Below are 25427 nucleotides of genomic sequence, written 5' to 3'. Positions count from 1 at the left end.
CATGCAGATCGACGTGCCCACATGCATGCATACATAGCTAGGGGCCTTGGTCCCTGCAAATGTCAGGAGCAGGCCTGCCCATGAACCTGCCTGCTGGAGACCCTGAGAATGACACTTGATGATGTCACTCCACTCCGTGTGCAGGCCATCACTAGCACCTACTGTTGTTTCACTTATCTCCTTCTACCCTGTGCCCCTGAGGAGGCGGGGTGGGGGTGGAGGTGTCCCTGGCTAGGCCTATACTGGTGCTATTTGGGGAGAAGAAGCAGAGGGCCCAGCATCAGCAGCGTAGCCTGGTTTCCTGCACATGCAGACACCTACACAGCACAGTGGGGAGAGAACAAGGAATATGAACTTAGGTGTACCATGGGTTTGGGTGGCTGTTAGCAAGTGAGTGAACAAGTAAGGGAAAATGAGAGAAAGAGGAAAAGGGGGGTTGTGAGCGGAAAAAGAGTTTGTGCATGAGAGAGAAAAATGTGTGTGTGCATGCGTGTGCACCTACACACATGTGCAAGGGGTGGGAAAGGTACCTGGGGCCTGTGCTGAACTGAGGGTCTAGGAAAAGGAGAAAGAAGACAACCGTTGTCTTCTGAGCGTGTCTGCTGATCTGTGTGTGAGAGAAGGGAGTGTGGGTGCGGGACACAGACCAAAAGAGAAATGAGAGAGCAAGCAAATGCATCCATCTCTAGGAAGCGTGTACAGTGGAAGGGGGTGTGCAAGAGGAAGAAGACGTGTAGGTTTTGGAAGCCCACCAGGTGATTCTGATGCACACCTGAGTGTGAGAACCACCCCTCTAGACACAGTAGCAGGAGGAGGGCAGGGACCACATCTCTTTGGTCCATTACTAAACTCCAGCTTCTAACCTTGCACTTGGCAACTAGCAGATGCGAAATAAATACTAGATGGGTGAATGGGGAGAATAAAAAAGGCCATATTCAGATGTGTGAGCTGGAAGGTATTATTTGGTTCCCCCAGGGCTGTGTGACTCAAACAGGCAGGGCACATGCCTGGGTGACTGTGGGTATGTGCACGTGTGCACGTGTGCACGTGAGCATGAGGCTGTGACAAGTGAGAACACGAGTGTGCGAGCACTCGTGTCCCAGGAATGTGAGTGAGCATGCTAGTCCCAGGGGGCAGCTGGTGGCTGCCTGGGGGTGCTGGTGAAGCCTGAGGATGCTTTCACCCCAGAAGTCTCAATCTGTGAGGACTGTATGACCTGCCCGATGCTGGCTCAGGTCTGGGTGACCACAGCTGAGAGTGGTGGCCATGACCCTCCTGCCCGGCGGCGTGTGTGGGAATGAGTGAGTCACCCTGCACGGCTGGCCCTCTTTCTGCCTCGCCTCTCGACTCACCCAGCGGGGAAGACAGCAGAAAGGGGGAGAGATTATTGAGGGCTGTATTTTTACACTATCATTACGCAATTGCTTGCAGTGGCCACAGGCTCCTTCTGAAGGTCCAACACCCAGGTCTCTTGGCCTGTTCACCTCCATCTCTATGTCCACACTGTGGCTGTGGCTGATGCACATTTGTGAAAACCTACCTTATACTGTTCTCCAGGACCACCCTATATACAACGCCAAACCACGCTCCAATCTCTGCCCATCTTCCTCTTGGCTTTGATTTTTCTCCATAGCACGTATCACCATCTGCCACACTACATATTTTACTAATTTATTTTATTTATTTTCTGTCTTTCCCTCAATAGCCAATGCCTATTCAACATTTGCTGTGTGCCAGGCACTGTTCCGAGCTCTCTCTACATTAATTCATTTAATCCTCCAACAATTCTATGCAGTCATGAATACTGGCCCTCCCATTTTGTAAATGAGGAACCAAGCCAGACAGAGGTTAAATAACTTGCCATGAGTCACCCTGCTGGAAAGTGGTGAAGCCAAGCCTGATTCCAGAGTCCCCGCTCTTCACACAGTACTGCCTTGAAGAGGTAGGAAAGTTCCTCAGTTTGGTTCACTATTGAGTCTCCAGGGCCTACAATAGTGCCTAGCCCCTGTGGATGCTCAATTAATATTTAGGGAATAAATGCATGCTGGACATGGAGGACACAGAGATGAATTAGAGCTGGTACTTGTCTTCAAAGAACTCATGGTCCCATGGAAGATACAGATAAATAATTATTGCAATACTACATGAGGATGGCATCACAGGAGTCAAGAGAATGCACATAATTCATCTGGCCCCTGGCAGGCAGGACTTCCCAGAGGAAAGACAGAGAAGGGGACAGGTCAGCGACCTTGCCTATCTCCTCCATACCTCCTCCCTGGGGACAGACAAACTTGAGCTCCTCCTGCTCAGTCCACAGGGTACCAGAAGATGATGGTGGAGCTGAAGGTGACAACAGGCAGAATAGGGTAATGGGCCTGGGCATGGGCTCTGCAGAGGGATGGCCTGGAGCGAGTCATCACTCTACCAAACACTAGCTCAGTGACCCTGGGAGACTGCCTTCCCTCCCCAGGCCTTGGTCTTCTCATCTATAAGATGGGGATAGCCACTGATACCAATTTCATTGGGCAATGGAGAGGATCACCTGAGATACACATATAAAAGCCTTTGCAACAGAGCCTGGCAAAAGGAAGGAAATGCACCCACTTCAGTCGTGATGCCCATACTCCTCCTTCCTTTCTATACTGGCTTCTGGCTTTTGGGAGGGAACAGGGGAGAATGTTGGAATGAAACATCTAATACTTATTACTGCAGCTTCTCTGCTATGGCTTCATCCCATTTTCCAGAAGCAGCTCAAAGCAGAACTTGTCCATGAAGCTTTATCAGGGCAGGGGCCATAACTGTTTTATTTACCCCTGTATTCCCAAAGCTTTGGAGATGGTACTGAACAAATATTTGTTGAATGAATGACCCAGTGATTACATTTACTTCCTCCCCCAGTACCTGTGTAAGGATGAAATTATTTCACATTGCTGTCGTTTTCATTTTACAGATGAGGGGCTGGGAGCCCCGCAAGGTTGAGTAACTTGTTCACAAACATGCAGCCCACAAGCAGAACAGCCAGACTCATCAGACCCCACATGCCTTGCTCTTGCCTCCACACTATGCTCCTCTCTGGACTCCTATACATCTCACCCTATTTTCTGTGGATTTTTTTTCCCAGCCAACAAGGTCATCCCTGATTGTAGAATCATCCCCGAATTCTATGACTCATATCTGAATCACAGAACTGCTTAATAGTTGAAAGGGACTTTTGATGTCATCTAGACCTCCCACCCATTGTGGAAATTTCCTCTCCACTGTCTATCTAGCCATGACTTGAATGCCTCCAGTGCTGGGGCACTCATTTTCTTCCTCTTGAATTATCCAGTGCTATGGCTGCACTACTTTTAGAGTCAGAAAAAGAAAGTTCTGCATCCTGTGAGCCAACAGGTCACGCTTAAATTTCCATGTATCGAGCTTATGTCGTCCTCCTAAAATGCATGGAATGCATCTACTGTCCCTCTTTACAAGACAGCCTTTCAGATATTCACGGACAGTTCTCACATCCTTTCAGAGAATTGTCTTCTCCAAGCTAGCTGTTTCTGTCCCCACAACGATTCCATTCTGAACCATCTCAACAGGCCATCCAAAGAGGTATCCTCTAAGTGTTTGGGGCAATGGCATCCCCTACTGGAGAAGGGGTGAAGTGCAGCAAAGGCCTCACTTCTCATCTGGATGCCAGAAGGGCTTCTTCAGCGGCTGGGGCACCGACACACACGGTAACTGCTCATTTTAAAGAGTCATGGCTTTAGAGTCACACCTAGTTGTTTTCAGTGTTCATCTTACAGAGCATCACAGGAAGACTCCAGTCTGAGGATCCTTGCCAAGGGTTGAGTTTTCTGCCAAGCTACAGGTTTGGAACTTCAAAGTTAGAATTCAAAAGGCTGCCTTTTAACCAAAGGTTTGGAAGGACAGGTATAGAAATGTATACTGAACTGATGTTGCAGGATTATATATTTTTTTCTTTTTTTCACTTGTCTTTATTTTATAATGTTTCTACAAAGGGCATTTTTATAAAAAGAAAAAAAAAACAGCAAAAATTTTATATGAAGAAAAATAAAACAATACCCCCCCTTCTTTTATTTCCTTCAAGGCTGGGTATTTGTCTACACTGGGACATGCTGCCACCTGTGGGCAGGAGTGCCTTGGTAATGAACCTGCGTGAATGCAGTGACCTGTGGTTCAGACAGCCAAGCCCCCCATCAATCTTGCAGCACAATCTTATACTCACAGCCAGGTTCTCATTGCAGCCATCAGAGTTTCTCCCCATCAACCTCCCCACCACATTCATGCTACAATCGGGTTATTTGTCCATGTTTTCTAATCTTACCTCTAGAATCCCTGAGGAACATCCAACACATCACTCGTCAGTGGTCATGTGCCCATCAGCCCCGGACTCCCCAGCTCTTCACCCTTCTCTCCACCCTCCCAGCACAGCCTTAGCTGCCGGCTCTTCCCATCATATGAGCCTAGAGGAGCTCCAATAATAGGTCAGAAAGACATCAAGAGTTAGAAAAACAAATCCCCATTTAAATGAAGACCTATGGACCAGATGAGTCACTCCCTCTCCAACGGGGAGCTAACGAGGTTTTACTCCAGCCCCAGTGTCAGCTCAGAGCGCTGGGAAGACTCACCCGGCAGCCTCTCACTGCAGCACATGTCCAGGGCCCCTCCCTTGGAGTCATCAGCAGCGTAGTTCACTCTCTCACTCCTGCAGCAGGATGAAAAATGTGACGCTGTTGAGCTGGGGTCAAGGCAAAATCCTGAGCAAAGATAAGAAGTCTCCCACCCGTGACCTTTTACATAATCCCACCCCATGAGAGGGACCTGAGGAAAAGACCAACCCAATAAGGGGTCGAGCTGCAGAGGTGGGAGCAGAATTTTGCAAGTGTCTTCCACATGGGATCATGAGCCTCAGCATCCTCTGCACTCCAGAAGGAGGGCTTATGATGTGGAAGCACTTTACAAATTTTACCACACCTACTCCACCCCATGACCCCATGAACTAGGGAATCACTAAACAGGCTCAGAGAGGTTAAGCAACTTATCCAAGGTCACACAGCTAATCAGAGTAGAGCTGGGTTTGAAATGAAGGTCTAAGATTCCAGGCTCACGTTCTCACTGCTGTGCTATTCCACCTCTTAGTTCCAGGGGTGTGAACCATAGGTGAGCAAGGAGAGGAGTTTGGTTAACACAAGTCTGTCCAGCTACCCAAGGCCTACAACTGTCCGGTGTCTCTAGGGCTGCCCCACGTAAGGCCTCAGGCAACAGAAAGTGGCACACAAAACTCTTCTCCAGAAATAGCTAGAAAAGTAGCCATATATGGTTTTGTTGCTGTTGTTGTTGTTGTTTACATATTATCAGTGTTCTATTTCTTCTGAAATCAGAAAATCAGAAATCCATCTTTCTAGTCCATTAGGGTACCTTATAGGACTGTACTAGGGTTTAGCTTTTCTCTTTTACCTGGTAAGCTGGCAAAGGGTTACTGGAGATTAGCCAGACCCCATGAAGTGTCCTTAAAGTAGACACATCTTGAGGGCAACGGCACAGTTCACAGGGGTTCCCCTACTCTGGGAATGGTCTGAAACACAGGCGTGGGCTCCAATGGTTCTGTCTGCCCTTCATTTCCCTAACCCTGGTAGTATCTGACTGATCCAGGAGTGGATGCAAACACCAGGCTGGGTCAATCAGAGCCTCTCTCCTGCACATTTAAAATGCTTTCTGGAGGGCCAGAAGACTGCGGTTGCCAGTGCTAAATCACGGTAACCACCGTGCCCTGGAGAGAAGGCCCTGAACCTACTGCCAAGGGCCTCAGAACTGCTTCCTTCCCACTTGTCCTGAGGCTTGATTGGGCAACATGTCTGTCAAGTCCACGAGATGTCCCAGGATCCTTCCACTAAAACCCCACATTTCAGCTTAAGCCAGGTGGATTCGAGTTGTGAAACTGGCAAACGAAAGAACCTTAATACAACTCTGTTAGCATGATACTTACGAGAAGTCTAAGAGGTCAGCTGCCTCCCTCCCTGACTGTCCTGCAGTATTACTTGTCTGGGGCCTATTTCAGCTTCAGCTGTGGGTTTTAAACAATTAAGGGCAGATAGGCCGAGTTTAGGGTGACTCTTACCTTTCCACTCTGACACCTTCCACTCCCAAGTGGCATTGCATTTTTTATTGTTTCCTCACACCAAGGGGCGGAGCTTTTGGGATTTCCCAATCCCAAAGCCCAGCTCTCCCACAGAGAAAGGACTGCTCTCTTCAAAACCTTTTAAACGTCTCCTAAACCCCTCCAATTCTCTCATTTTTCACCACCTCCACTGTGGTCCAAGTCGCTATCATCTATTGCCTAGATGACTGTAGCAGTCTTTTAACTGGTCTCAGCACCTACTTAAGCTGGCCTCCAATACATTCTCTACATGGCTCCAGTGCATATGGCTCTATCGATTGTGCAGTTTACAACCTGTACAACTGGACGGAGGCAACTCTTCCAAATGGAACATTTATTATATAATCTTCTCTAAAAATACTTTAATGGCATCCTATTGTACTTAGAATAAAGACAAAAATCCTTTAATATTGCTTACTAGGTTTTTCACGGTCTGCCCTGTTTATCCTTCCAGTCTTCTTTTTAATTAAAAATTTTTTTTAGAAAAGTTGGAAGTTTACAGAACAATCATGCATAAAACACTGGATTCCCATAAACCACCCTATTATTAACACTTTGCATTGATGTAGTACATTTGTTACAATTTATGAAAGCACATTTTATGACTGTACTATTAACTATGGTCCACAGTTTAACTTAGGGCTCATTGTGCAGTGCAGTTCCACGGATTTTTAAAAAAATTTTATTCTATTACCATATGCTCTAGTTTGCTAATGCTGCTGGAATGCAAAACACCAGAAATGGGTTGGCTTTTATAAAAGGGGGTTTATTTGGTTACACAGTTACAGTCTTAAGGCCATAAAGTGTCCAAGGTCATCAGCAATCAGTGCCTTCACTGAAAGATGGCCAATGGTGTCCAGAAAACCTCTGTTAGCTGAGAAGGCACGTGGCCAGTGTCTGCTCCAGAGTTCTGGTTTCAAAATGGCTTTCTTCCAGGACGTTCCTCTCTAGGCTTCAGCTCCTTAAAAATGTCACTCTCAGTTGCTCTTGGGGCATTTGTCCTTTCTTAGCTTTTCTGGAGCAAAAGTCTGCTTTCAAAGGCTGTCTCCAAAATGTCTCTGTAAGCTGAAGCTTCTCTCTCAGTTCCAGTGCATTCTTCAAAGTGTCCCTCTTGGCTGCAGCAAGCTTGCTCCTTCTGTCTGAGCTTATATAGTGCTCCAGTAATTTAATTCAGACCCACCCTGAATGGGTGGGGCAACACCTCCATGGAAGTTATCCAACCAAAGTTCTTATCCACGGTTGATTGGATCACATCTCCATGGAAACACCCAAAGGATTCCAAAATCTAATCAACACTAATATGTCTGCCCACACAAGATTGCATCAAAGATAATGGCGTTTTGGGGCACATAATACATCAAACTGGCACACCATATATACAACCTAATATTTCCCCTTTTAACCACATTCAGATATATATTTCAGTGTTGTTAATTACATAAAAATAAGGAACACTTCACGAATCTGCATGTCATCCTTGCACAGGGGCCATGCTAATCTATGTATCATTCCAATTTTAGTACATGTGCTGTGGAAGCGAGCCCTCCAGGCTTATCTCATGCCCCAATTCCTCCTGACCTCTGCATTTCAGCCACAATGGACAGACTCTTCTTCACGGTGCTTCTGCATATGCTTTTCTCTGCCTGGAGTGCTCCTCTAGCTCTATTTTGCAACACTTTTCACTCACAGCACTTGCCACAGTTTGAAATTACTTTTAAATTCATGCCATTATTTGAATACCATCTGTCTCAATCAGTAGACGATAAGCCACATGAGGGCAGGCCCCAGTGTTTTTGTTTTATTTATCACTGTATCTTCAAACCTAGCCCAGTGTCTGGTTGACTAAACCCTTGATGAATAGTGAATGCTGTCCTGACATTCCTGGAAAAAACACCAGGAACCTCAAACACAACCATTGACCATTGTCAGAGCTGCCTTGTTGACAGGTTTTTTGTTAAACCACTTAGAACCCCCCTCCACAGCTGTGGTCTGGAGCAGTCTCAGAATCACACATTTATATGACCTCTCATTTTGCAGAGGAGGAAACTGAGGCACAAAAAGGGGATCTGACTTGCCCAAGCTCATATATCAAGTTGGTGGTCATAGGGATTGAGAATAGCTATCTCCAACCTCCCAATCCTGAGCTTTTTCTTTCTTTACTCTAAAGACTACCCTAGCTGGAGGGCAGACCATGAGGGGTGGCCCCTGCCTGGGTGCAGAGAGATAACCAAAGTATCCAGAAACCCCTGGAAGGGGACCCATGTGTGACTCACACCTGCTTTCACACCTTAAGCCTCCCAGGCCCAAGCAGTGTTCAGAATAGCTCAGTGCTGCATGTGTGCAGCAGACTCTATAAATAAGCTTCCTAGAAAATGACTAATTTCATAATCAGAAAAGCAGAAAGAGTAGCACCTTTCAACTGCAAATGAAAATGGAACAAGAGTCCCATTCTCTGCCCTGTAGTCGAAGGATGCCAGGCAACCCTAGCCAAAATCCACATGTTTTGGCTGTTCAGGGGAGGGTTTTAATAAAATTGCTAAAGGGAAAAGAAGCCCCATTCAGGCTGGACCAATGAGCCCAGTCTCTGGGCATTGCTCTCCTCCCTCTCCTCCAAAGAGCAGAAATAGCTGTTGCAGAGGATTGCTGCAGGCTCGTTCTCTGCTTCCATCAGCCTGCAATGGGAGCAGGAAACTGGCCTGGGACCACAGGCAGCAACTTGCAGGGCTGGCCAACCCCTGGTGCACTCAGAACCGGAGAACCCCAGAGGTGAAAAGACTTGGAAATCACCCAGCCTGTCCCTCATTCACTGATGAAGAAGGGCCTGGAAGGGAAAAGAACCTTTCCAAAGCTATTCCCTCATTTCAACAAGCATTTGCTGAACATCTGCAAGCACGGCACTGGAGCTATCACAGGAGTACAAGGACTAATGATCTAGGCCCCCGCACTGCCCAGCACCCAGTCTTCTCGGGGAGACAGACAGGCAAACGTGACTCCCCATGTATGCGATGCCTTGGGGAGGGCTCGGCTCAGGCTGTGGTGGGGGGAGATGGGAAGTCTTCTCCAAGGTGAAGGCAGGAGCTGACCCTTGGGGAACGTTGCTGGGTGGATTTGGGGCCACAAGGGAAAGAACCCTGGCAGTGCCAATAGCAAGAGTGAGGCATGGAGGCTGGAGACGCATGGAACATTTGGTGCTAACTGGAGGCTGGTCCGTGGGATGGGAAGGCAAACGGGGGCTTGGCCTCAGCAGTGGCACAGGAGCGAGAGGCAGGTGTAGATACCAGGAATCCTGCCTCCTGGGTGGAGCAGCCCTCTTCCACCTGACCGCATGGCCTCCCTGCATCAAGAGATACCACTGACCCCCCATCCCTGGCCTGGGCTGAGAGGCCTGTTACAGGAAGGGGTCTGGCAGCAGGGACAGTGGCATGGGGTTAAGGGATGAAAATAAGACCCAGGTGGTGGCATCTGATCTGCTCACAACATGCTATAACATTGGGCAATTCCTTCCTTTCCCTGGACCCCAATCAAATACGGTGGTCAGATGCTAAGCTTCTTGCAGCTTGAACATCATCACCTTCATTTGTCCATTCATATGTATGAGGCCACTGGGTGCTGAGTGGCTACTCCGCCAGTGCTGGGTGCTGGAGACATAGCGTGAACCAGCTTCCAAGAGGTCATCCCCAGCTGGGGAGACACAGGACAGGTAATTACTGTGGGCTGGGCGAAGAGTTTGAACAGAGGTCTGTCCAGGATGGACACCTCTGCCTGGGGGGTGGGATGGGATGTGGATGGCTGCTGCTAGGAGGCATTCTGGAGCTGATGCCAGCTTTGCTCAGGATTTATGCAGAGAAAGGTCTGGAGCCAAAGGATTTGGTGAGGCAGGCAGAAAAGACTGTTTCCCAGATGGGTGAGGGGTGAGGAGAGCTGGGATGCTGAAGCCAGGATCTGTAGCTGGGCAGACAGCCAGGATTCCTGGACGTGAGGCTGAATGCCCAGGAACTCCTGACCCAACCCCAGGCAACGTGCCCTCTCCCTTGGGCTTTGCAGCCCTGGGCCCTCTAAGCATACCTCACTGTAAACCTGGAGCTCTTACCAACCTCCCAGATCTCTGACCACACCAGACATCGCTATTCACTGAACCAAACTGCTCATTCTCACCTCCAGGCCTGCGTTCATGCTGTTTCCTCATCTTAGAATATCCCTTTTTTTCCTTTTGCCAAATCTTATTCATTCTTCAAGGCCCAACTCAACCACTACCTCTTTCATGGAGCAGTCCCTGATCTCCCAGGCAGAGTCAAGCTCTCCTATCTCTGGGCTCCCACACACACCTGGCTCACACTTCCCTTTGGCTCTTACTTTGTTCTGCTGCTATAGTTAGCTGTAATGCACCTGCCTTTCCCACTAAGGTGCAAGCAACTTGGGAGCGTCCTCACTCCTTCAACCACCTCTGCATCCCAGGTGTTCAGCACAGAGCCCAAGCCAGTCTTTGTAAATGTTAAATGTCAAATGAAGGGCAGTGGCAGGGTCTCAGGGCTGGTGGCTTTGGGGGCTCTGGGAGGGCAGACTGCAGGTTGGAGGCTTCCTTCCTGGGGAAGATGGCCAAATCACAGCCAGGAAAAGGCCCATAACACCATCCAGATTTTCATTAGCATGTTCAGTGTACAGGGGCAGAGGAATGCCGGTTCATGGAAAACAAATAATCAGGCTGATCACCTCATGCAAATGAGTCATGTGTCCCAAAGCATGTACTTGGAGAGGATCTGCTCTCCTCATTGGGGTCAGCTTCAACCACACACATGCTCTCTCAGCCAGCTGCCCCATAATTCATTCCCAAGGTGTCTGAATGGGGAGAGGTGCGATGTGGGGGCAGGGCAGGAAGTTTTCTCAACAAAAAGCAAACTGTGCATGTGAATGGAAGAGAGTTAGCTTCAGCACATCCGGATGGGAAAACTAAGACCTTGAGGGGTTAAGTAACTTGCCCAAGGTCACACAGTGTTGTGGACAGTTGATGTTTTCAGATAGTAACAGAATTCCAATTTCCTTTTGGGGAATTCTCTCTCTTTCTTCCCCAGGACCCTTCCTGACCCTTGCTACACAGAGGACCCAACTCGAGAGCCCAATTATCTGACAATTCTCCGTCATACCCCAAAGACTTCTAATAAATATCTTTCTGCCTAAATTTCTCAGAGTCCATTTCTGTTGCTGGCAACCAAAGAACCCAGACTAATGCGTGTAGCAAACTTGCGGAACAGATAGGCTCTGAGCCCAGGACTCCCAATGCTTAGTTCACTGCTATTTCCGTCCTTCCAAGCTGCCTACCCTCCCTGCCCAGCTGTCCACTGTCCAGCCATCTGTCCCCACGTCTGAACAGCCTGCAAACTTGGAGTGTTCTGGATCCCAAACACAGGGTCTGAGTGTTCTCTGCTTGGGATGTGCCCAGATAAATGACGGCTTCTCTTCCGTTCCTGCTCTGTTGGTGGGGGATGGGGACCCAAGGGAAGGGAAGATGGGAGGGTACTGGCTTGAGAGGGGCTTGGGCAACATGGAGTTTTCCATCCTTCACATGAAATGATCCAGGGACTGGATCATTCATTTGTTCAACTGGTGTTTACTAAGCCCCTACTCTGTGCAGGCCAGTGTGAGGCCCTGGGAATACGATGAACTCTAAGCTCTCACAGCGTAATGGGGGATGTGGATAAGGAGAAAGGCAATGGCTCGGTGGGTGGCATGTTCGATGGGACAAGTGCAGGGTGCAACAGAAGCACCAACAAGGCACCTAACCCAGGGCCAAGGAGTCGGAGCAGGGTTCCCAGGAAGGAACGACTGTGATGAGATATGAGGGATGAGTAGGGGTCAGCTGTGAAATGACAGAGGAGGGGGAAAGGGGGTTTCAGGCAGGAGGAGGGCATGTGAGAGAATCTGGAGGTGAGTGAGGAACATTCAAGGAACAGAAAGAAACTGTCTAACAGGGGAATATGGAAAGGTAGAGTGGGACTAGATAGTTTACTGAGATGCTCATTTGTGCTTTTTTTTCCTTATCATTTTCCTCTCCCTCCCCTGCTTTCCAGAGAGGTAAGGCAGACCTACTGGCACTCAGGGGGTAATCTGACTACAGGACAAAAGGTACTAGTTACTGGAAGAGACATGCATTCAGGATCTTTGTTCTGAGAAAGTTGGTGTCTCTGGGTTGGGGGAGGCGGACGTATGAGGGAGTGGACAGGGGTCTCCAGGACTAGTAAGGTGACAGAGTCTGTCGCTTCCATGAGTGGTGCCTGGTGCATGTACAGGTGGTGACAGGACCTCCTGGGAATGGAACAGCGTGGGGGTGCATGGAGAGGGCTGGATCTTAGCCTCTGGAGTTCCCATAGCCTGCACAGAGCTCAGAGGCAGCAGGCTCTGAAGAGACCCTTCAGGCAAGGCTGGGGGTATTCCAGCTGTAACCGGTGTGGTGTCATGGAGACATCCCTGCTGTGGCGGATGTGACAATGGAGCAGGTTGGAGGGCACCCAGCAATGACTGAGATGGAATTTCCTATCAGTTAGGGATGATGGGGGGCTCCAAATCCAACCAAATTTCATTTAAGGACCACCTCATTTAAGAGACAATCCTTCGACACCTGATACTGAGTATTACAAGATCTTCCAGTGCCAAGACGGATTTGGGAAGCCAGGAGGTGGGATGGAAGGCGGTTGCAGCAATAAGGTAAGAAGTGAGGGTGGCCTGGCCTGGGACTGTAGCTGGGGGTTGACTTGGGGGCAGTGTGAGGTGGGCCAAGGGCCACCCCTCTCTCCCCTTGCTGTCCCAGGAATTTGCCTCCTCTGCTGGGACAGCTCCTCCAGCCACTCTGGTCTTGACTGTCATCACCTCCTCAGGCTGCCTCTCCTGCCTGGAGTGCCAGCACCTCTTTGAGCCCCTCCTCAAAATCCAACACAGGCTCTAACCTTCAGCTCCTCCAGGAAGCCCTCCCTGGGGACAGATCTTTTGCTCTTTCTAGTCAAGCTGTGTGGCTTTGGGAAACTAACTTGGCCTCTTTGGGCCTTTTCACACCTGCCAAACAGGATTGACAATACCTACCACACTGGATTGTGGTGAGGCTCACTGCAAATGAGAGACAGTACATGAAAATGCCTACTGTGGGGCCTGGTATGCAGCAGATGCCCGGAACTGGTGCAAAGAGCAGCAAAGGCACCAGCTGAGGAGAAAAATGAGGGTGGGGGAAGGGAAGAGAAACATGTAGGTGAGCAAAAAACTTCCAGGACAGGGCCAGGAACCTGGCTCCCAGAATGGGAACTGGGGTCCAAATGTTGCCCAGGGGGGCCCAAGCCACCTCCTGGAGAAGTGAGGCATCCAAGGAAGGCTTTGTCAGGCCTGGAGGTGCCTGTGGTTTGGTCCTGGTCTCACAGAATGAACTGAATTTACCTGCTGCCCCCAGAAGGTGCCAGCCCAGGATCTCCAAGGAGCTCCAGGGCTGGGGGGGAGGTGGCAGGAGCTCCTGTCCTGCCAAGCACATACAAAAGCTCTCTGAGTCCTTGGCTGTCACGCGGAGCCAGAGAATCAGGGTCTCTGTATAGGCAGCAGCGAGGGAAGTCAGCGGCTGTGGCAGCAGTCAAAGCATTTTGTCCCGACTTCATCATTGGTGTGGAGGGTCGATACCCTCACTACAGTGCTCCCAGGCTCTGTAGATCCTCCTATCCTCTCCTCGGGGCCACCTGACTTTCTTCTAAAATCCGTGTTCTCTTCTTCTCATGGCCAGGTTGCCGAGCATGGAGGGGGGACAGGGGGAGGTGGGTCAGGGTCAGCAGGAAGGTGGGCAGAATCAGCCTTAGGACCACTTGTTCAGGAACATCTTCTGCACCCCCCAAAATGATTAGGAAGACAACAATGACAATAGTATCAACAATAGAAAGATCATCTATCTCTATTGGACTCTCATATCTGCCAGGCACTGCCCTAACGGCTTTACATGTGCTAGCATATTTAAGCCTTATAATGGCCCTAGGAGGAACAACCATTTTCCAGATGACAAAACAGAGATTCAGAGAAGTGGAGTGACCGGCCCAAGGCCACACAGCTAGTCCTTAAAGATCTGAACACAGATCTGCCCCCCACAGCCCATATCCTTAACCTCACTTCTCTTCTGCCTTTCAGACTTGGGTGAAAACAACTCTTTGAAAATAGAGAGTACACATTACTAAACAGCAGAGTACAGCAGTTGCTTTGTAGATGTTCTTTTTAAAATCCTCACCATAAATCTATGAGGTAGCATACGACGATGCTCATTTTACAAATAAGGAAACAAGGCTGCGGTGGGGGTGGGGAGATGGCGAAGTGACTCTCCTAGGACCGTACAGTGAGCAAGCTGGTGATGGAGCCAGAGGGAGACCCCAGCATGCCTGCTCCCTGCCCAGGGACCCTAGGGAGCTCACTGCTATAGGGCCTTTAGAGCAGAATGACTGGAAGCCCTGTCCTGGACCGTGGCCTCAGGTGTCTCTACCTAAAGGAGGAGGCCGGAAGCCCACGTTCTCTGGCAGGCTGCTTTGGGTGGGGCAAATGTGTGACCACGGCAGGTACAGCCCCACAGTGGAGAGACAAACACATTCACTATAGCCCTGGGCTCTAGTTCCAGGCCACCGTGTGACCTTGGGCCAGTCATGTCCCTTCTTTGAGTCTTAGTTTCTTCAAATGACAACCAAAGGGGTTCAATTAGGTGACTTTGAGAGGTCTTTCTTTAAAAGTCAGTCCTCAATTCTGGGACTGCTGGGTGGTGAAGCAGCAGGAAACCGGCAGAGGGCACTCTCAGCACCAAAGACTGTGGCTTTGGTCCACGGCCAACTGAGCAAATATTACCCAACCTTCAAGTGTGAAGGGTGGATCCTGCCCACGCCAGTTACTGATGGAGGCGGTGTTCAGCTGTGATTAGTATCTGCCGTGGATGATCCTATCTGATTATAAACTGTGTTACTGACACGTGTCCAGAAGATGATCAAAGAGCAGGATTTCAGAGTTCAAAGGTCGCACGGTCTAACCCTCTGCTTCCCAAAATTCTGAAAACACTCCAATCTATTCCCAGTCTTTACCCCCCCACCCCCACCACTACCAGGTATGCACAGTTTAATTTACAAGGAGAAAACAGGCAATTACAAATGTGAAGGTGTGATTACACCACTGTGGAAGTGTTCTGGCATTTGTTTGGTTAGATGCTCTCCTGCCTATAATGCCTTGGAATGCACTTTAGCCGCTACTGGAAAAGCCCCCCTTTCCTTTCTCTGCTTGGAAAGCTTTTACTTGTCCTTCAAGACCTTGTTCAAATAACACCTCCTCAGTAGAACTCTCCCTGACTGCCTTGGGAAGAACTGGGTACTCCTTCTTCTGTTCTCGCCTCTCTATAAGCAGTGATTATTTACTGATACCTTTATCCCTGCCTCACAGTGAGCTACCTGTATAAAAACCTGTGGTTGACAGTCACTGCAGCTTCCTTTTATTGAGAGCTTACTGTGTGCTGGACACCGAGCCACGCACTGTACATGTATTACATCATCGATCTCTGATTATAACCCCATGAGGTAAACGCAGTAATCATCCCCATTCTACTAGTGGAGACTGAGACTTGGAGAAACTGAGTCACCTGCTCAAGATCACACTGTTGATAAGTGGCAGAATCAGGCTTCAAACTCAGTTTGCCCCACTCCCAATCATGCTTTGAATCACTAGGCTTACAGCCTCTGACATGTACCTTCCTTTTTCCCAAGTCTAATACTCTATCTGGCACCAGGCACATATCCAAGAAATATTTCTTAAACAAATAAATGAAAAGTGGGCTAGAGTTTGAACATTTAAATGTCTCATTACAAACAGCACATTAGTAATAGAAGGACAAGCTTTGGGATTGGATTGTACAAGTATGAATCAGTTTTCCACCATGGTTGTGGGATCTTGGGCAAGATTATTAACTTCTCTGTGCCTCACTTTCCTAATCTGTGAAATGGCAATAACAGTAACTACACCTCATAGGGTTCTTGTGAAAATTAAATGAGTTTTGATCCTCACGTGAGGATTCTTCCTGAGATGCATGTAAAATGCTTCGAACAGGGTCCAGTGAGCAGCTCCTGATAAATATGAGCTGCGTCCATCTCATGTCAGGCTTTGCCTTTTTCTAGTTAATATAGTCCTTTTCTCAAAGGTGAAGCCTGTGGAGACTCTGGGATGAATCTTATGTATTCCAGAAAGCTGGTTCTCCAGGGTTGGGGGAGGGGAGCCCTGATATGTGGCATTTGCCAATTTCTATGGTGTAAATACTCCCACCATGGCCAATTTCAAGCTATTGAAGTGACAGAGCATGCTGCCCGTCTTGGAGGAAGTCAGGATTTTTACTCAACTTCTAAGTGCCTCAGTTTCCTCATCTGAAAAATGTACCAGCAATAGCACAAGCCTCAGACAGTGCCCAGCACATAGTACACCATGTAAGTGCTAGCTAATATTGTTGCTGTTAAGAATTTTAGCACAAACTCACTGGTGCTTGTCTGGCCCAGACACTGACCCAGTCCCAGCAAATGGCCTCTGTCTTATGCCCTGGCAGGCAGAGTCCCTTTCTTGGTATCGGCATTCAAGGATTGAGGCCTTGCCTACTCTTGTACCCCCTCTCACCCAGGACTAGAACTCTGCCCTAGCCTGTGTTGGTTATATACCCACCCAGATCACAAGTTACTGCTTGCTTCTGGTCTCAGCCTTGCTTCTGGTTTCAGCCCTCGACTTCCCTGATGCCAACCACTGGCTTTGCTCTGGCTAGTCCATTCTGATCCACCCCATCTGGCACCTGCTCTGCTCTTCATGGCTTACAGAGTCCTGTCCACAGGGCCTGTGTGCATTTACACAGGAGAAAGCTGAGGCTCACAGCCAGGTTTGCTTCCGCCTGCAACTAGGGAGATTCCTAGCTCCTGCATACCCCACTGTGGGGTCTAGCTCCCCATCAGGCCTCACACCCCCAGCCTTTGATTTAACCCTTCTGTGCTCAGGCCTGGATCAACGGTAGCAGCACAGGCTGGGAAGATACTGGCACTACAGGATTTGGTGGAAGAGTCAGGCAAATGAGTCAGAAGCAGGGCCTGGAAGATGGCAAGTCAGAGCCTGGGTGTGGGAACAATTAGCTGGGTCTAAGGCTCTTTTCCTAGAAGAGAGAAGAGGAAGTCAAAGCTGAATGGGGTAAAAAAGAAGATGGGACCAGGAGTCAAGGTTGAAAAAGATCTGACCTTCTGAATTTAAATTTAATGAATATCAGTGGCACATCTACTATGTGTCATATGCTTTCCAATACCTTATTTCATTTGACCCTCAGGACACCCTGTGAGATAAATGTCATTATCCCCATTTTAGAGTGGGTTAGGGATTTACATGAGGCCGCAGAGCTGGTAAGGGATCTAGTCAGATCTGGTCCTAGTCAGGTGGCCAATGGAGAAGACAGGATGGAGGCTGGTCTTGATGATGGATAGCTGGCAACCTGGGCCAGGATGGGCTGTCATCAGAGGTCCCCAGCCCGGGTAAATATTCCTCAAATCATGACAAGCTGACCATTCTGAGGTTGCACACCTAAAGGCAACTGTGGTCCTCTGGAAAAAGGATTAAGAGGCAGAGAGACTTGGTTCAAATACTGGGATCTGCCACCTTCTGCCACCCAGTGCTTTAACCTCTCTGAACCTCAGTTTCCTCATCTGTGACATGGGAGCAATAGCAGCTGCCTACCACAGGATTATTTATGATGAAAATTGGGAAGTGAATGGTTACAGTAAGAACTGGGCAATCCTTAGGCAGCTATCCTCCTCATTACCACTGCTGACCTGACTCAAAGCTACCCACATCCTCTCCCTCCATGTCAACCCAGCACAGGAGACACTCCTGCTCTTTGTACCAAGCAGTGCCGTCAGCTACAAAGGTCTGTTTCCTATTTCCTCAGGCTCTGGTAGGAGTTTCCGGAGCTAATGAGAACAATGCAGGAAAGAGAAGCTGAGGATAAGAAGGGCCTCTCCAGCAGAACTGACTCTCTTCCCTCTAGAAAGCTCTGGGCTGTTTCCAGGTCAGACCCAGGGCCCTTGGGAAGGGCTGACGTCGCAGGATTCCCCCAACTGCCTCCACCACGAGAATCACCCCACCAGTCCTGCTCACTACTGCTTCATCTCTCCTCTTCCTCCTACCTGGACAGGCCTCCCTGCTCCTCCCAGCGGTGGCCTCCTGCCCCTCCAAGGCCTGCCTCAGCGCATGCCCCCCAGCCCCATGTGAGCTTAAAGCACACTGGCCTCCCCTCTGGCTGAATACTTCCCCCAGGGTTTTGGCTTGTGACTCAAGGAACCTGGCAATGGGCTGTATCCCAACCTGGGTCACTGCCTGGCTTTCCTGTCCCTAACCTTGGTCTCTATGAGCTGCTCAGACTGAGAAGGGGCAAAGGATGGGCCACCTTCTATATCCCCCATGACAGGGAACCCCGTGCAGGGAAGGAAGAATGGAAGGCAGGGCACTGTGCACTCAGTTCTTTCCTGTACACTCAGATTTGGAAAGATGGGAAGGAGACACTGAGTGGGAGAAAAAGAAGGAAGGAAAACATGAGTGGGAAGGGGTGAGAAGAAAAAGGAGGGAAGGAAGGGCAGCTGTATCAGATTCATTGCCAGGGTCACAAGAGAACAGATCAGACTCGTGAAAGGTATGAATCATATCTTAAGGCTCCCTTTGGATTACTCCTTGGACTATAAAACTCCCTGGCTCAACAGAGACTCTTATTTGAAAATCCTTAACTCTCAGCTCACCTCCTCCAGGCAGCCTTCCCTGATTGACTCTGCCTTCTTCCCCACCCCTGGACTCCCTGAACTGTAGTATTTTGCCTACACCACTGCCACTTCCCATGATGCCAGGTCCTCTGGGGAAAGGCTAGAGGTCTCTGCTTCACTGGCAGTGTGTTTCACTCCCCATTTATCATCTGTGGTCAGAGATAGTGCTTTTCTGACTCCCATTGCTTTATCAGTTTCATAGAGTGGTCTGCGATGTAGTTTGCATACCTATTTTAAACTCAGTTTGTCTCTAAAATGATCTTCAGACAAAACCTGCTATAATCTTATCTTCCAGGTCACTGATTCGTTGTTCAACTTCCTCTAGTCTTGTACTATGAGTGTCCAGAATCTTTTTAATTTGGTCAACAGTTTCTTTAATTTCCATAAGATCATCCATTTTTTTATTTAGTCTTGCAATGTCTTCTTTATGCTCTTCTAGGCTCTTCTTGATTTCCTTCATATCCCGTACTATGGTCTCATTGTTCATCTTTAGTTCTTTGAGTAGCTGCTCTAGGTGCTGTGTCTCTTCTGGTCTTTTGATTTGGGTGCTTGGGCTTGGGTTATCCATATCGTCTGGTTTTTTCATATGCTGTATAATTTTCTGTTGTTTTTGGCCTCGTGGCATTTGCTGAACTTCATAGGGTTCTTTTAGGGTTTGTAGACCTATTGAAGTCCTTATCTCTAATTTATCAGATCTACAGCTTCGTGGAGTACACTTTCTCTAACTAACCAGCAGGTGGCGTCCACAAGCCACCTGTTCTCCACAAGCCAGTTCTCCCCTGCTTAGCCTTTTTGGTGAGTGGGGGAGTGAGTCTTGTGGGGCCCAATTGGTGTACCAAGCTTGCGTGTGTAGTTGGTGTTGCCTGCCCTGTATGTGGGGCGTTTTTCTGGGCAGTCGGGGAGGGGGGGGTGGCCCTAACAATCAAATCTCCCTGATGATCCTAGAGTTTTAAAGCTGCTGTAATAGTCTAATCCTTCAGTTCAGTCCTGCCACAGTTTGTCTCTGCCACTGACCCACAAGTCCTTGGTATTGGCGTATGGCTCCTGAGACTTGCAAGTGGGCCCCTCTTCCAGGCTGTGCACCCCGGGTCCTCTGTTGAGGGATGACTGTGCTATGTCACAGGCGAGTGCCGTCCCCCCAGGGCAGTTCTGGGCTGCTGGGCTGTGTAGGGAGGCTCCCAGTCTGCTCAAATGATGGCTGAATGGGGCTTTGTTAATTCACACTGCTCCCCCTTCCCAGCTCTGGGACATTCAGGTGAGGTCGCAGGGAAGGCTAATGTCCACGCCCAGTTTTGTGGTGTGTGCCTGTTATTTGAAGCACTTCCGTCACACTGGGTTGTCTGGGGCAGCTCTGGGCTATGGGGCTGGCGATGGGCAGGAGTGTTTCCTGTCCACCAGGATGGTGGCTGTGAGCGGACACCCCCCTTTTCTTGGGAAGTTGTGTTGTTTAGTGAATTTTCTCAGCCACTGGATTATTGCCTTTTGTCTCAGAGCTCTCTTAGTTCTGCTCTTGACTTGACGTGCCCAAATTGCAATTCTTTGAAGCTTTCTGTATTGGGCTTCTTAGAGTAATTGTTTTAGAAAAAGAAAAAAGGATTTAAAAAAACAAACAAACAAAAAAAAAAAAAAACGGCCCTCCTCAGAGATCTAATGGGTTATTGAAATGCTAATAGACAAAGCAACCAGGGCCATTAAGGAAAGGTCCACAGGGCAGAGAGATCAGCTTTGCTTCGGGATTTGCATATGCGCCTCAAGGCCTGAGCTCCGCCCTTCCCCTTTCTGTGTTCACCAGAACTCCAAAAATCCTCTGCTTTTATTTTGGAGTTTTTCGTATTGTTTTTTTTCTATGCCTGTCTCCTCTCTGCTGGGCTGGCTGCTCTCAGAGTCTCTGGTGTCTGGTCTCAGTCTATCTATGGTTGGAGTTTGAATCAGTAGAATGAGTTTCCGATAAGAGCAGCCACTGCAGTTCTCCCTTCTCCTTCCCGGAGCTGACAGCCCCTCCTCCCCCGGGACTGAGCCTGGCAGGGAGGGGCGCGGGTTCCCTGGCCGCAAAAACTTACAGATTTCGCTGATCTCAGCAGTTCCACGTTTTCATGAGTGTTGTATGAAGTATGCCCAAAGACAGATTGCTCTGTGGTGTCCAGTCCACGCAGTTCCTGGCTTTTTACCTACTTTCCTGGAGGAGTAACTAAAACTTACAGCTCACCAGTCTGCCATCTTGCCCCGCCTCTATAATCTTATATCTATTTCTTTAACATTAGACTCTGTGCAGATGACTCAGACCCAGTCCCTGTTCTCAACAAGCTTCCAGTCCTGTGAACACAGCAGAAACATGTTAAATGCCAACCATGGCTGTCTTTGGTCCTACTGGAAGTGCCTGGGGGGAAAGTTGGGAGGAGCAGAGGAAGCTTCACGAAGAGATGAAGTCTGAACAGAGATTTTCTGAAAGACAAGCAGGAGTTCACTGGACAGTGTGGAGGGCACTCCAGGTGAAGAACACTGCCCGGGCAAAGGCCTGGGTCAGTCAGCGAGAGAGCACGGTGGGCTGGAAGGAGGACATCTCAGTGAGGCTGGAGTGGGGCAGGAGAGGGCACTCCCGTGGCAGAAGGCGTCGTGCGTCAGCTGAGACACAAGGGTGCTAACTCCTGGGCCACTGTTCTCACCAGGAGTGTGGCTGGCATCGCCATTCTGGTAGGTAGGTAGTGTGTGAGTGTGTGTGTGTGTGGGGGGGCGGGGAACATGTTTGGATCTTAAAAACTTTATGACACAAGAGAGTACCTACTATATGATTCCATTTATATGAAATCAAGAACAGGCAAAACTGACCTATGATGACAGAAATAAGAAGCACAATCGCCTCTAACAGTAGATACCGACTGGAAAGAGAAAAGAGCAGGAGCTTTTAGGGGTGATGGAAATGTTCTCCCTGTTGATCTTGGTATACAGCTGTCAAAACTCACTGAACAGCACCCTTATGTCTGTACATTTTACTATTTACTATTGTAAAATATACCTTTAAAACGTGCAGGCGTGTTTTTCATTGTTACAATGACTGTACTGGCAAATATTTAGAAGTAGGGCAGAGGATGCTTTAACAACAAGCAACTGTCAAAACCCCAAACCCAAAAGGCTGAGTCCCTGTTGAGAAACACTGCAGGCAATGGGGAGCCATGGAGGAATTTAAAGAGCAGAGAGACCTTGCCACATCTGTATTTTGGGAAGACAGGCCCAGTTAGGGCTTTGGCGGTGGTGGAGCCCAGCAGGTTCAGGATTCCTGGGGCAGTGACTAGATACAGAAGGTGGGCATGTGATCTTCACTGCCACTCTTGGGTCTTGTATTCGGCCAAATGCAGCCTGTTGGCCTGAAGCTGCCCATGCCCAGGAGAGACCCAGAACATCTTTCTAATGCACCCCTGACACCAAAGGGGTGGGCAGTATACCAGCTAGGGCAGTCAGAGGCAGCAGATGTCAGAGGAAAAGGGAAATGCCACACCTGGCCTTCCTGCTTGATGACAAAGACTCATAGAGACGATGAAGGTCACTGTCATCTTTGAAATGGAGTCTCATTGAGGTGGGGGCTTCCTGGAGTTCGGAGTCACCAGACCAGAGCTGGATGATGATGCTACAGACATGAACTCAAGGAGAACACAGCAGACTTACACTAAAGCACTCACTTAACCCCTTCCTTGGGGAAGCCTTTTCTGACTGCCAAGCTGGGCAGTGCCTCTCTGTGTTCCCACAGCCCTGCCTCGGTCTGAATTCTGGCTCTGCCCCTTGTTGTGTGGTCTTGGAAAGTTATTTAACCTCTCTGAGTCTGTTTCCTCACCTGTAAACTGAGAATAATAAAAACCTTCTTCACTGAACTGTTATGAATTTTAAATGAGATAATGCAGGCATAGTAAGCACTCAGTAAAAGTCAGTGCTTATTATGGCAGTAAAAATTAATATGGACTGTAGTTGCCCAGTTCCTTCTCTGGCACCTCTTGCAGCAGGCAGTGTCCTCGAGGTCACGTTGATTACCAAGGGCCCAGTGCCCTGCACAAAGCCTTGCATGCATGAATGATTCCACCCACTAAAACCTCTCATGAGGGCTTTCTTTTTCCATCCACAATGCCTCTAAATCAGTAATTCTTCAGAAATGGAGACTGGACTCATCTGCATTCTGTTCCCTTTTCCTTATCACCTCCAAGGCGATGCACAACCAAACAAAATTTACTTTTTAAATTCATGGCTTCTTCTCAAGATTTCATTCAATGGTCTTTCTCATGTGGGACCACAAGAGTTTTTTTTTGTTTGTTTGTTTTTTAAAAAAAGCACCCCCAAGCCAAATGAACAAAAGGGGCTCCCCCTGACATCTCACAGGGTTGTACACCCCTCTGCTACATCCTCAGCACTCTGTGACCCTGGCTGCCTTCTATGATTTTTCTCTCCATCCTCACTTGGCCCCAGCTCCAATTCCCTGATCTCCTTCTACCCCAGCACCCTGGGCCACATTTATATCCATGAAACCAACCTGCATCTGTTCACAGATGACACATATCTTTCCCTTGCACCTCTCACTAACCCCCAGGTCCTGACGTGCCTTCTTGAGGATGCATAAGATGGATGCCTTGCGTATCTGAGATGGAAAAGCTGTATGCTTGAAGATGTTTGCTACTATGCTCAAAGATAGCGAAATGGTAAAATAAATTAGGGTAAAGCCATTGAGGATAGCATGAGCACCATGAATCAACACAGAAATTATGATAAAATGTTAAGTGAAAAATGTAGGCTAAAAATATTATGTGGCATGGTTTCAATTACTAAAAAATACACATCTATAGAAAAATTAGAATTATATAAAATAATGGTTAATCTTCTCACATTTGTTCTCTAGAATGGTTTTACTATTTTTATAACTGCAGTTTATTTTTTAAAGGCTGGGCAACACCCTTAGGTAGATGATGAAATATACACATAACTAGTCTTACAACAATCTGAGAAGTTGACTCATGCTCCCCACCTCGGAAGGATTTCCAGAGAGATGGGGGCATTTCATGTCAACTCTTCAGACTTGGTATTTCTCACTAATGACTTTAACCAACCCTCACCACGAAAAGGGAGGAGATTAGAGTCTATTTGCCATCATAGTAACCAGGAGATGTGGCTATGAATAGTTTATTCCCTACATTGCCCTGAAGTAAAGAATTCCCACCAAGATGCTTGCTCTCTTACAAATCTGTAAACTGCAGACCCCTTGCATATAGCTCAAGGGAGGCCCCTCTCAATTCGGCGCCACATACTGCACCCCAGGAATGGTAACTCAAATTAAGACTGTTCAAAGAAGGATGGAGGAAGGAGGGTGGCTTTTGTTCTATGTCCTGCAGCTCAGTGGGAAAAGGTTTCTTCGGCTCCAAGAGTTTAAGGATTTATGAGCATTGCCAGAACTGGCCACGATGCTAGTTCCACATCTCCCCAAATGCAGAAGAGATGGAGACAATATTGAAGAATGGGGGAACACCTTATTTGCCATGATTCCCTAGCTTAAAGTAAGGAGGAGCTTTTTAATGATGGCATTGTTCAAAAACTAAAAGAGTTTTTGGTTTTCATCTGGGGATGATGACCTGAGTTTCTCATTTCTAGAAGTGACAGACCTGTGGATTCAGATGGACTTCGGACCAAGTGGCCTAGAGAGTCTACGACTCTAAGATAGAGACTACGTGTCATCTTGCCCCCTCCCAAGGAGATCTAGCCCAGTAGCTGGCTCCCTCTGTGATGGCAATCACCAGCATATCTGCGGCAGGACCATGTGACTCACATCCACCAAATCAAATGGCACTCATCCCCCTATGTGGTTCTATCTTCCGAAAAGACAACAGTGTGGGTCCACAGACAGCACATGCCATGAGAGCTTAAGGCTTCAGGGGCCCCTCCAAACCCAGCACCACCTCCCAGAGATAGAGAGATGGGAAACTGAGTTCAGGAAAAGGGAAGAGTCTCACTCCAGATCATTTAACCATGAGCAAGTTTAGGACAAGAACATAAGAGACAGCTGAGCTGATCCAAACTGGAAAGAACATTGGTTCAGACATATTTCCTGGAGAGTAGGTTAAATGTTTGGTACAGGGTGCCATATATTTTGAAATGTTCACATATCCCCTGTGTTCAAATTAATGAGGACAAAATTTAAATAATTAACCACCTTCTGGAGTTTTTCCATTCCCACTTGTAGATACATTTAAACAATCAATTGGTTGCTTGAAGAATTTATGTTTCTAGAAATGATTTCTCCCTTGCCCTCATTCTCTCTGCCTTTTTGGGAAGTTGTCAATTGATCGGAAAAGATGATAAATTCTTTGTCCTGCAAATAAGGGCCTTAGTGCTGGAAGTGCTTCTTTAAAATCTTTATGAGGAAATGGCTGAGGGCACAAGCATTACACAAGGCAAAATGTGAAATGAAGCCAGTGGGATGTGCA

At 48.3% G+C, this 25427-nt stretch overlaps 1 protein-coding gene and 1 non-coding gene across 2 annotated transcripts in view; both read right to left on the bottom strand.

The window, feature by feature from the left end:
• The window catches only part of PTPN5 (protein tyrosine phosphatase non-receptor type 5), a 48678-nt gene extending 31113 nt beyond the window's left edge, over window positions 1–17565 (bottom strand). Inside the window, exons 1-2 of the mRNA XM_037840730.1 lie at window positions 17549–17565; window positions 4635–4711 (exon numbers count right to left, since the gene is read on the bottom strand). Of these exons, the coding sequence (XP_037696658.1) occupies window positions 4635–4711; window positions 17549–17550 (79 nt within the window). The 5' untranslated portion in view covers window positions 17551–17565. The remainder of the gene's footprint in view (window positions 1–4634; window positions 4712–17548) is intronic.
• LOC119538993 lies at window positions 7604–7707 on the bottom strand. The gene has a single exon (XR_005217768.1). It is a non-coding gene; the product is annotated as a U6 spliceosomal RNA (small nuclear RNA).
• Window positions 17566–25427: the final 7862 nt, after the last annotated feature.

Source organism: Choloepus didactylus, chromosome 6 (assembly GCF_015220235.1).
Source record: "Choloepus didactylus isolate mChoDid1 chromosome 6, mChoDid1.pri, whole genome shotgun sequence".
Lineage (NCBI taxonomy): Eukaryota > Metazoa > Chordata > Mammalia > Pilosa > Megalonychidae > Choloepus > Choloepus didactylus.
Note: the sequence above shows the minus strand (reverse complement) of the source record. Positions and strands in the feature narration are given on the sequence as shown.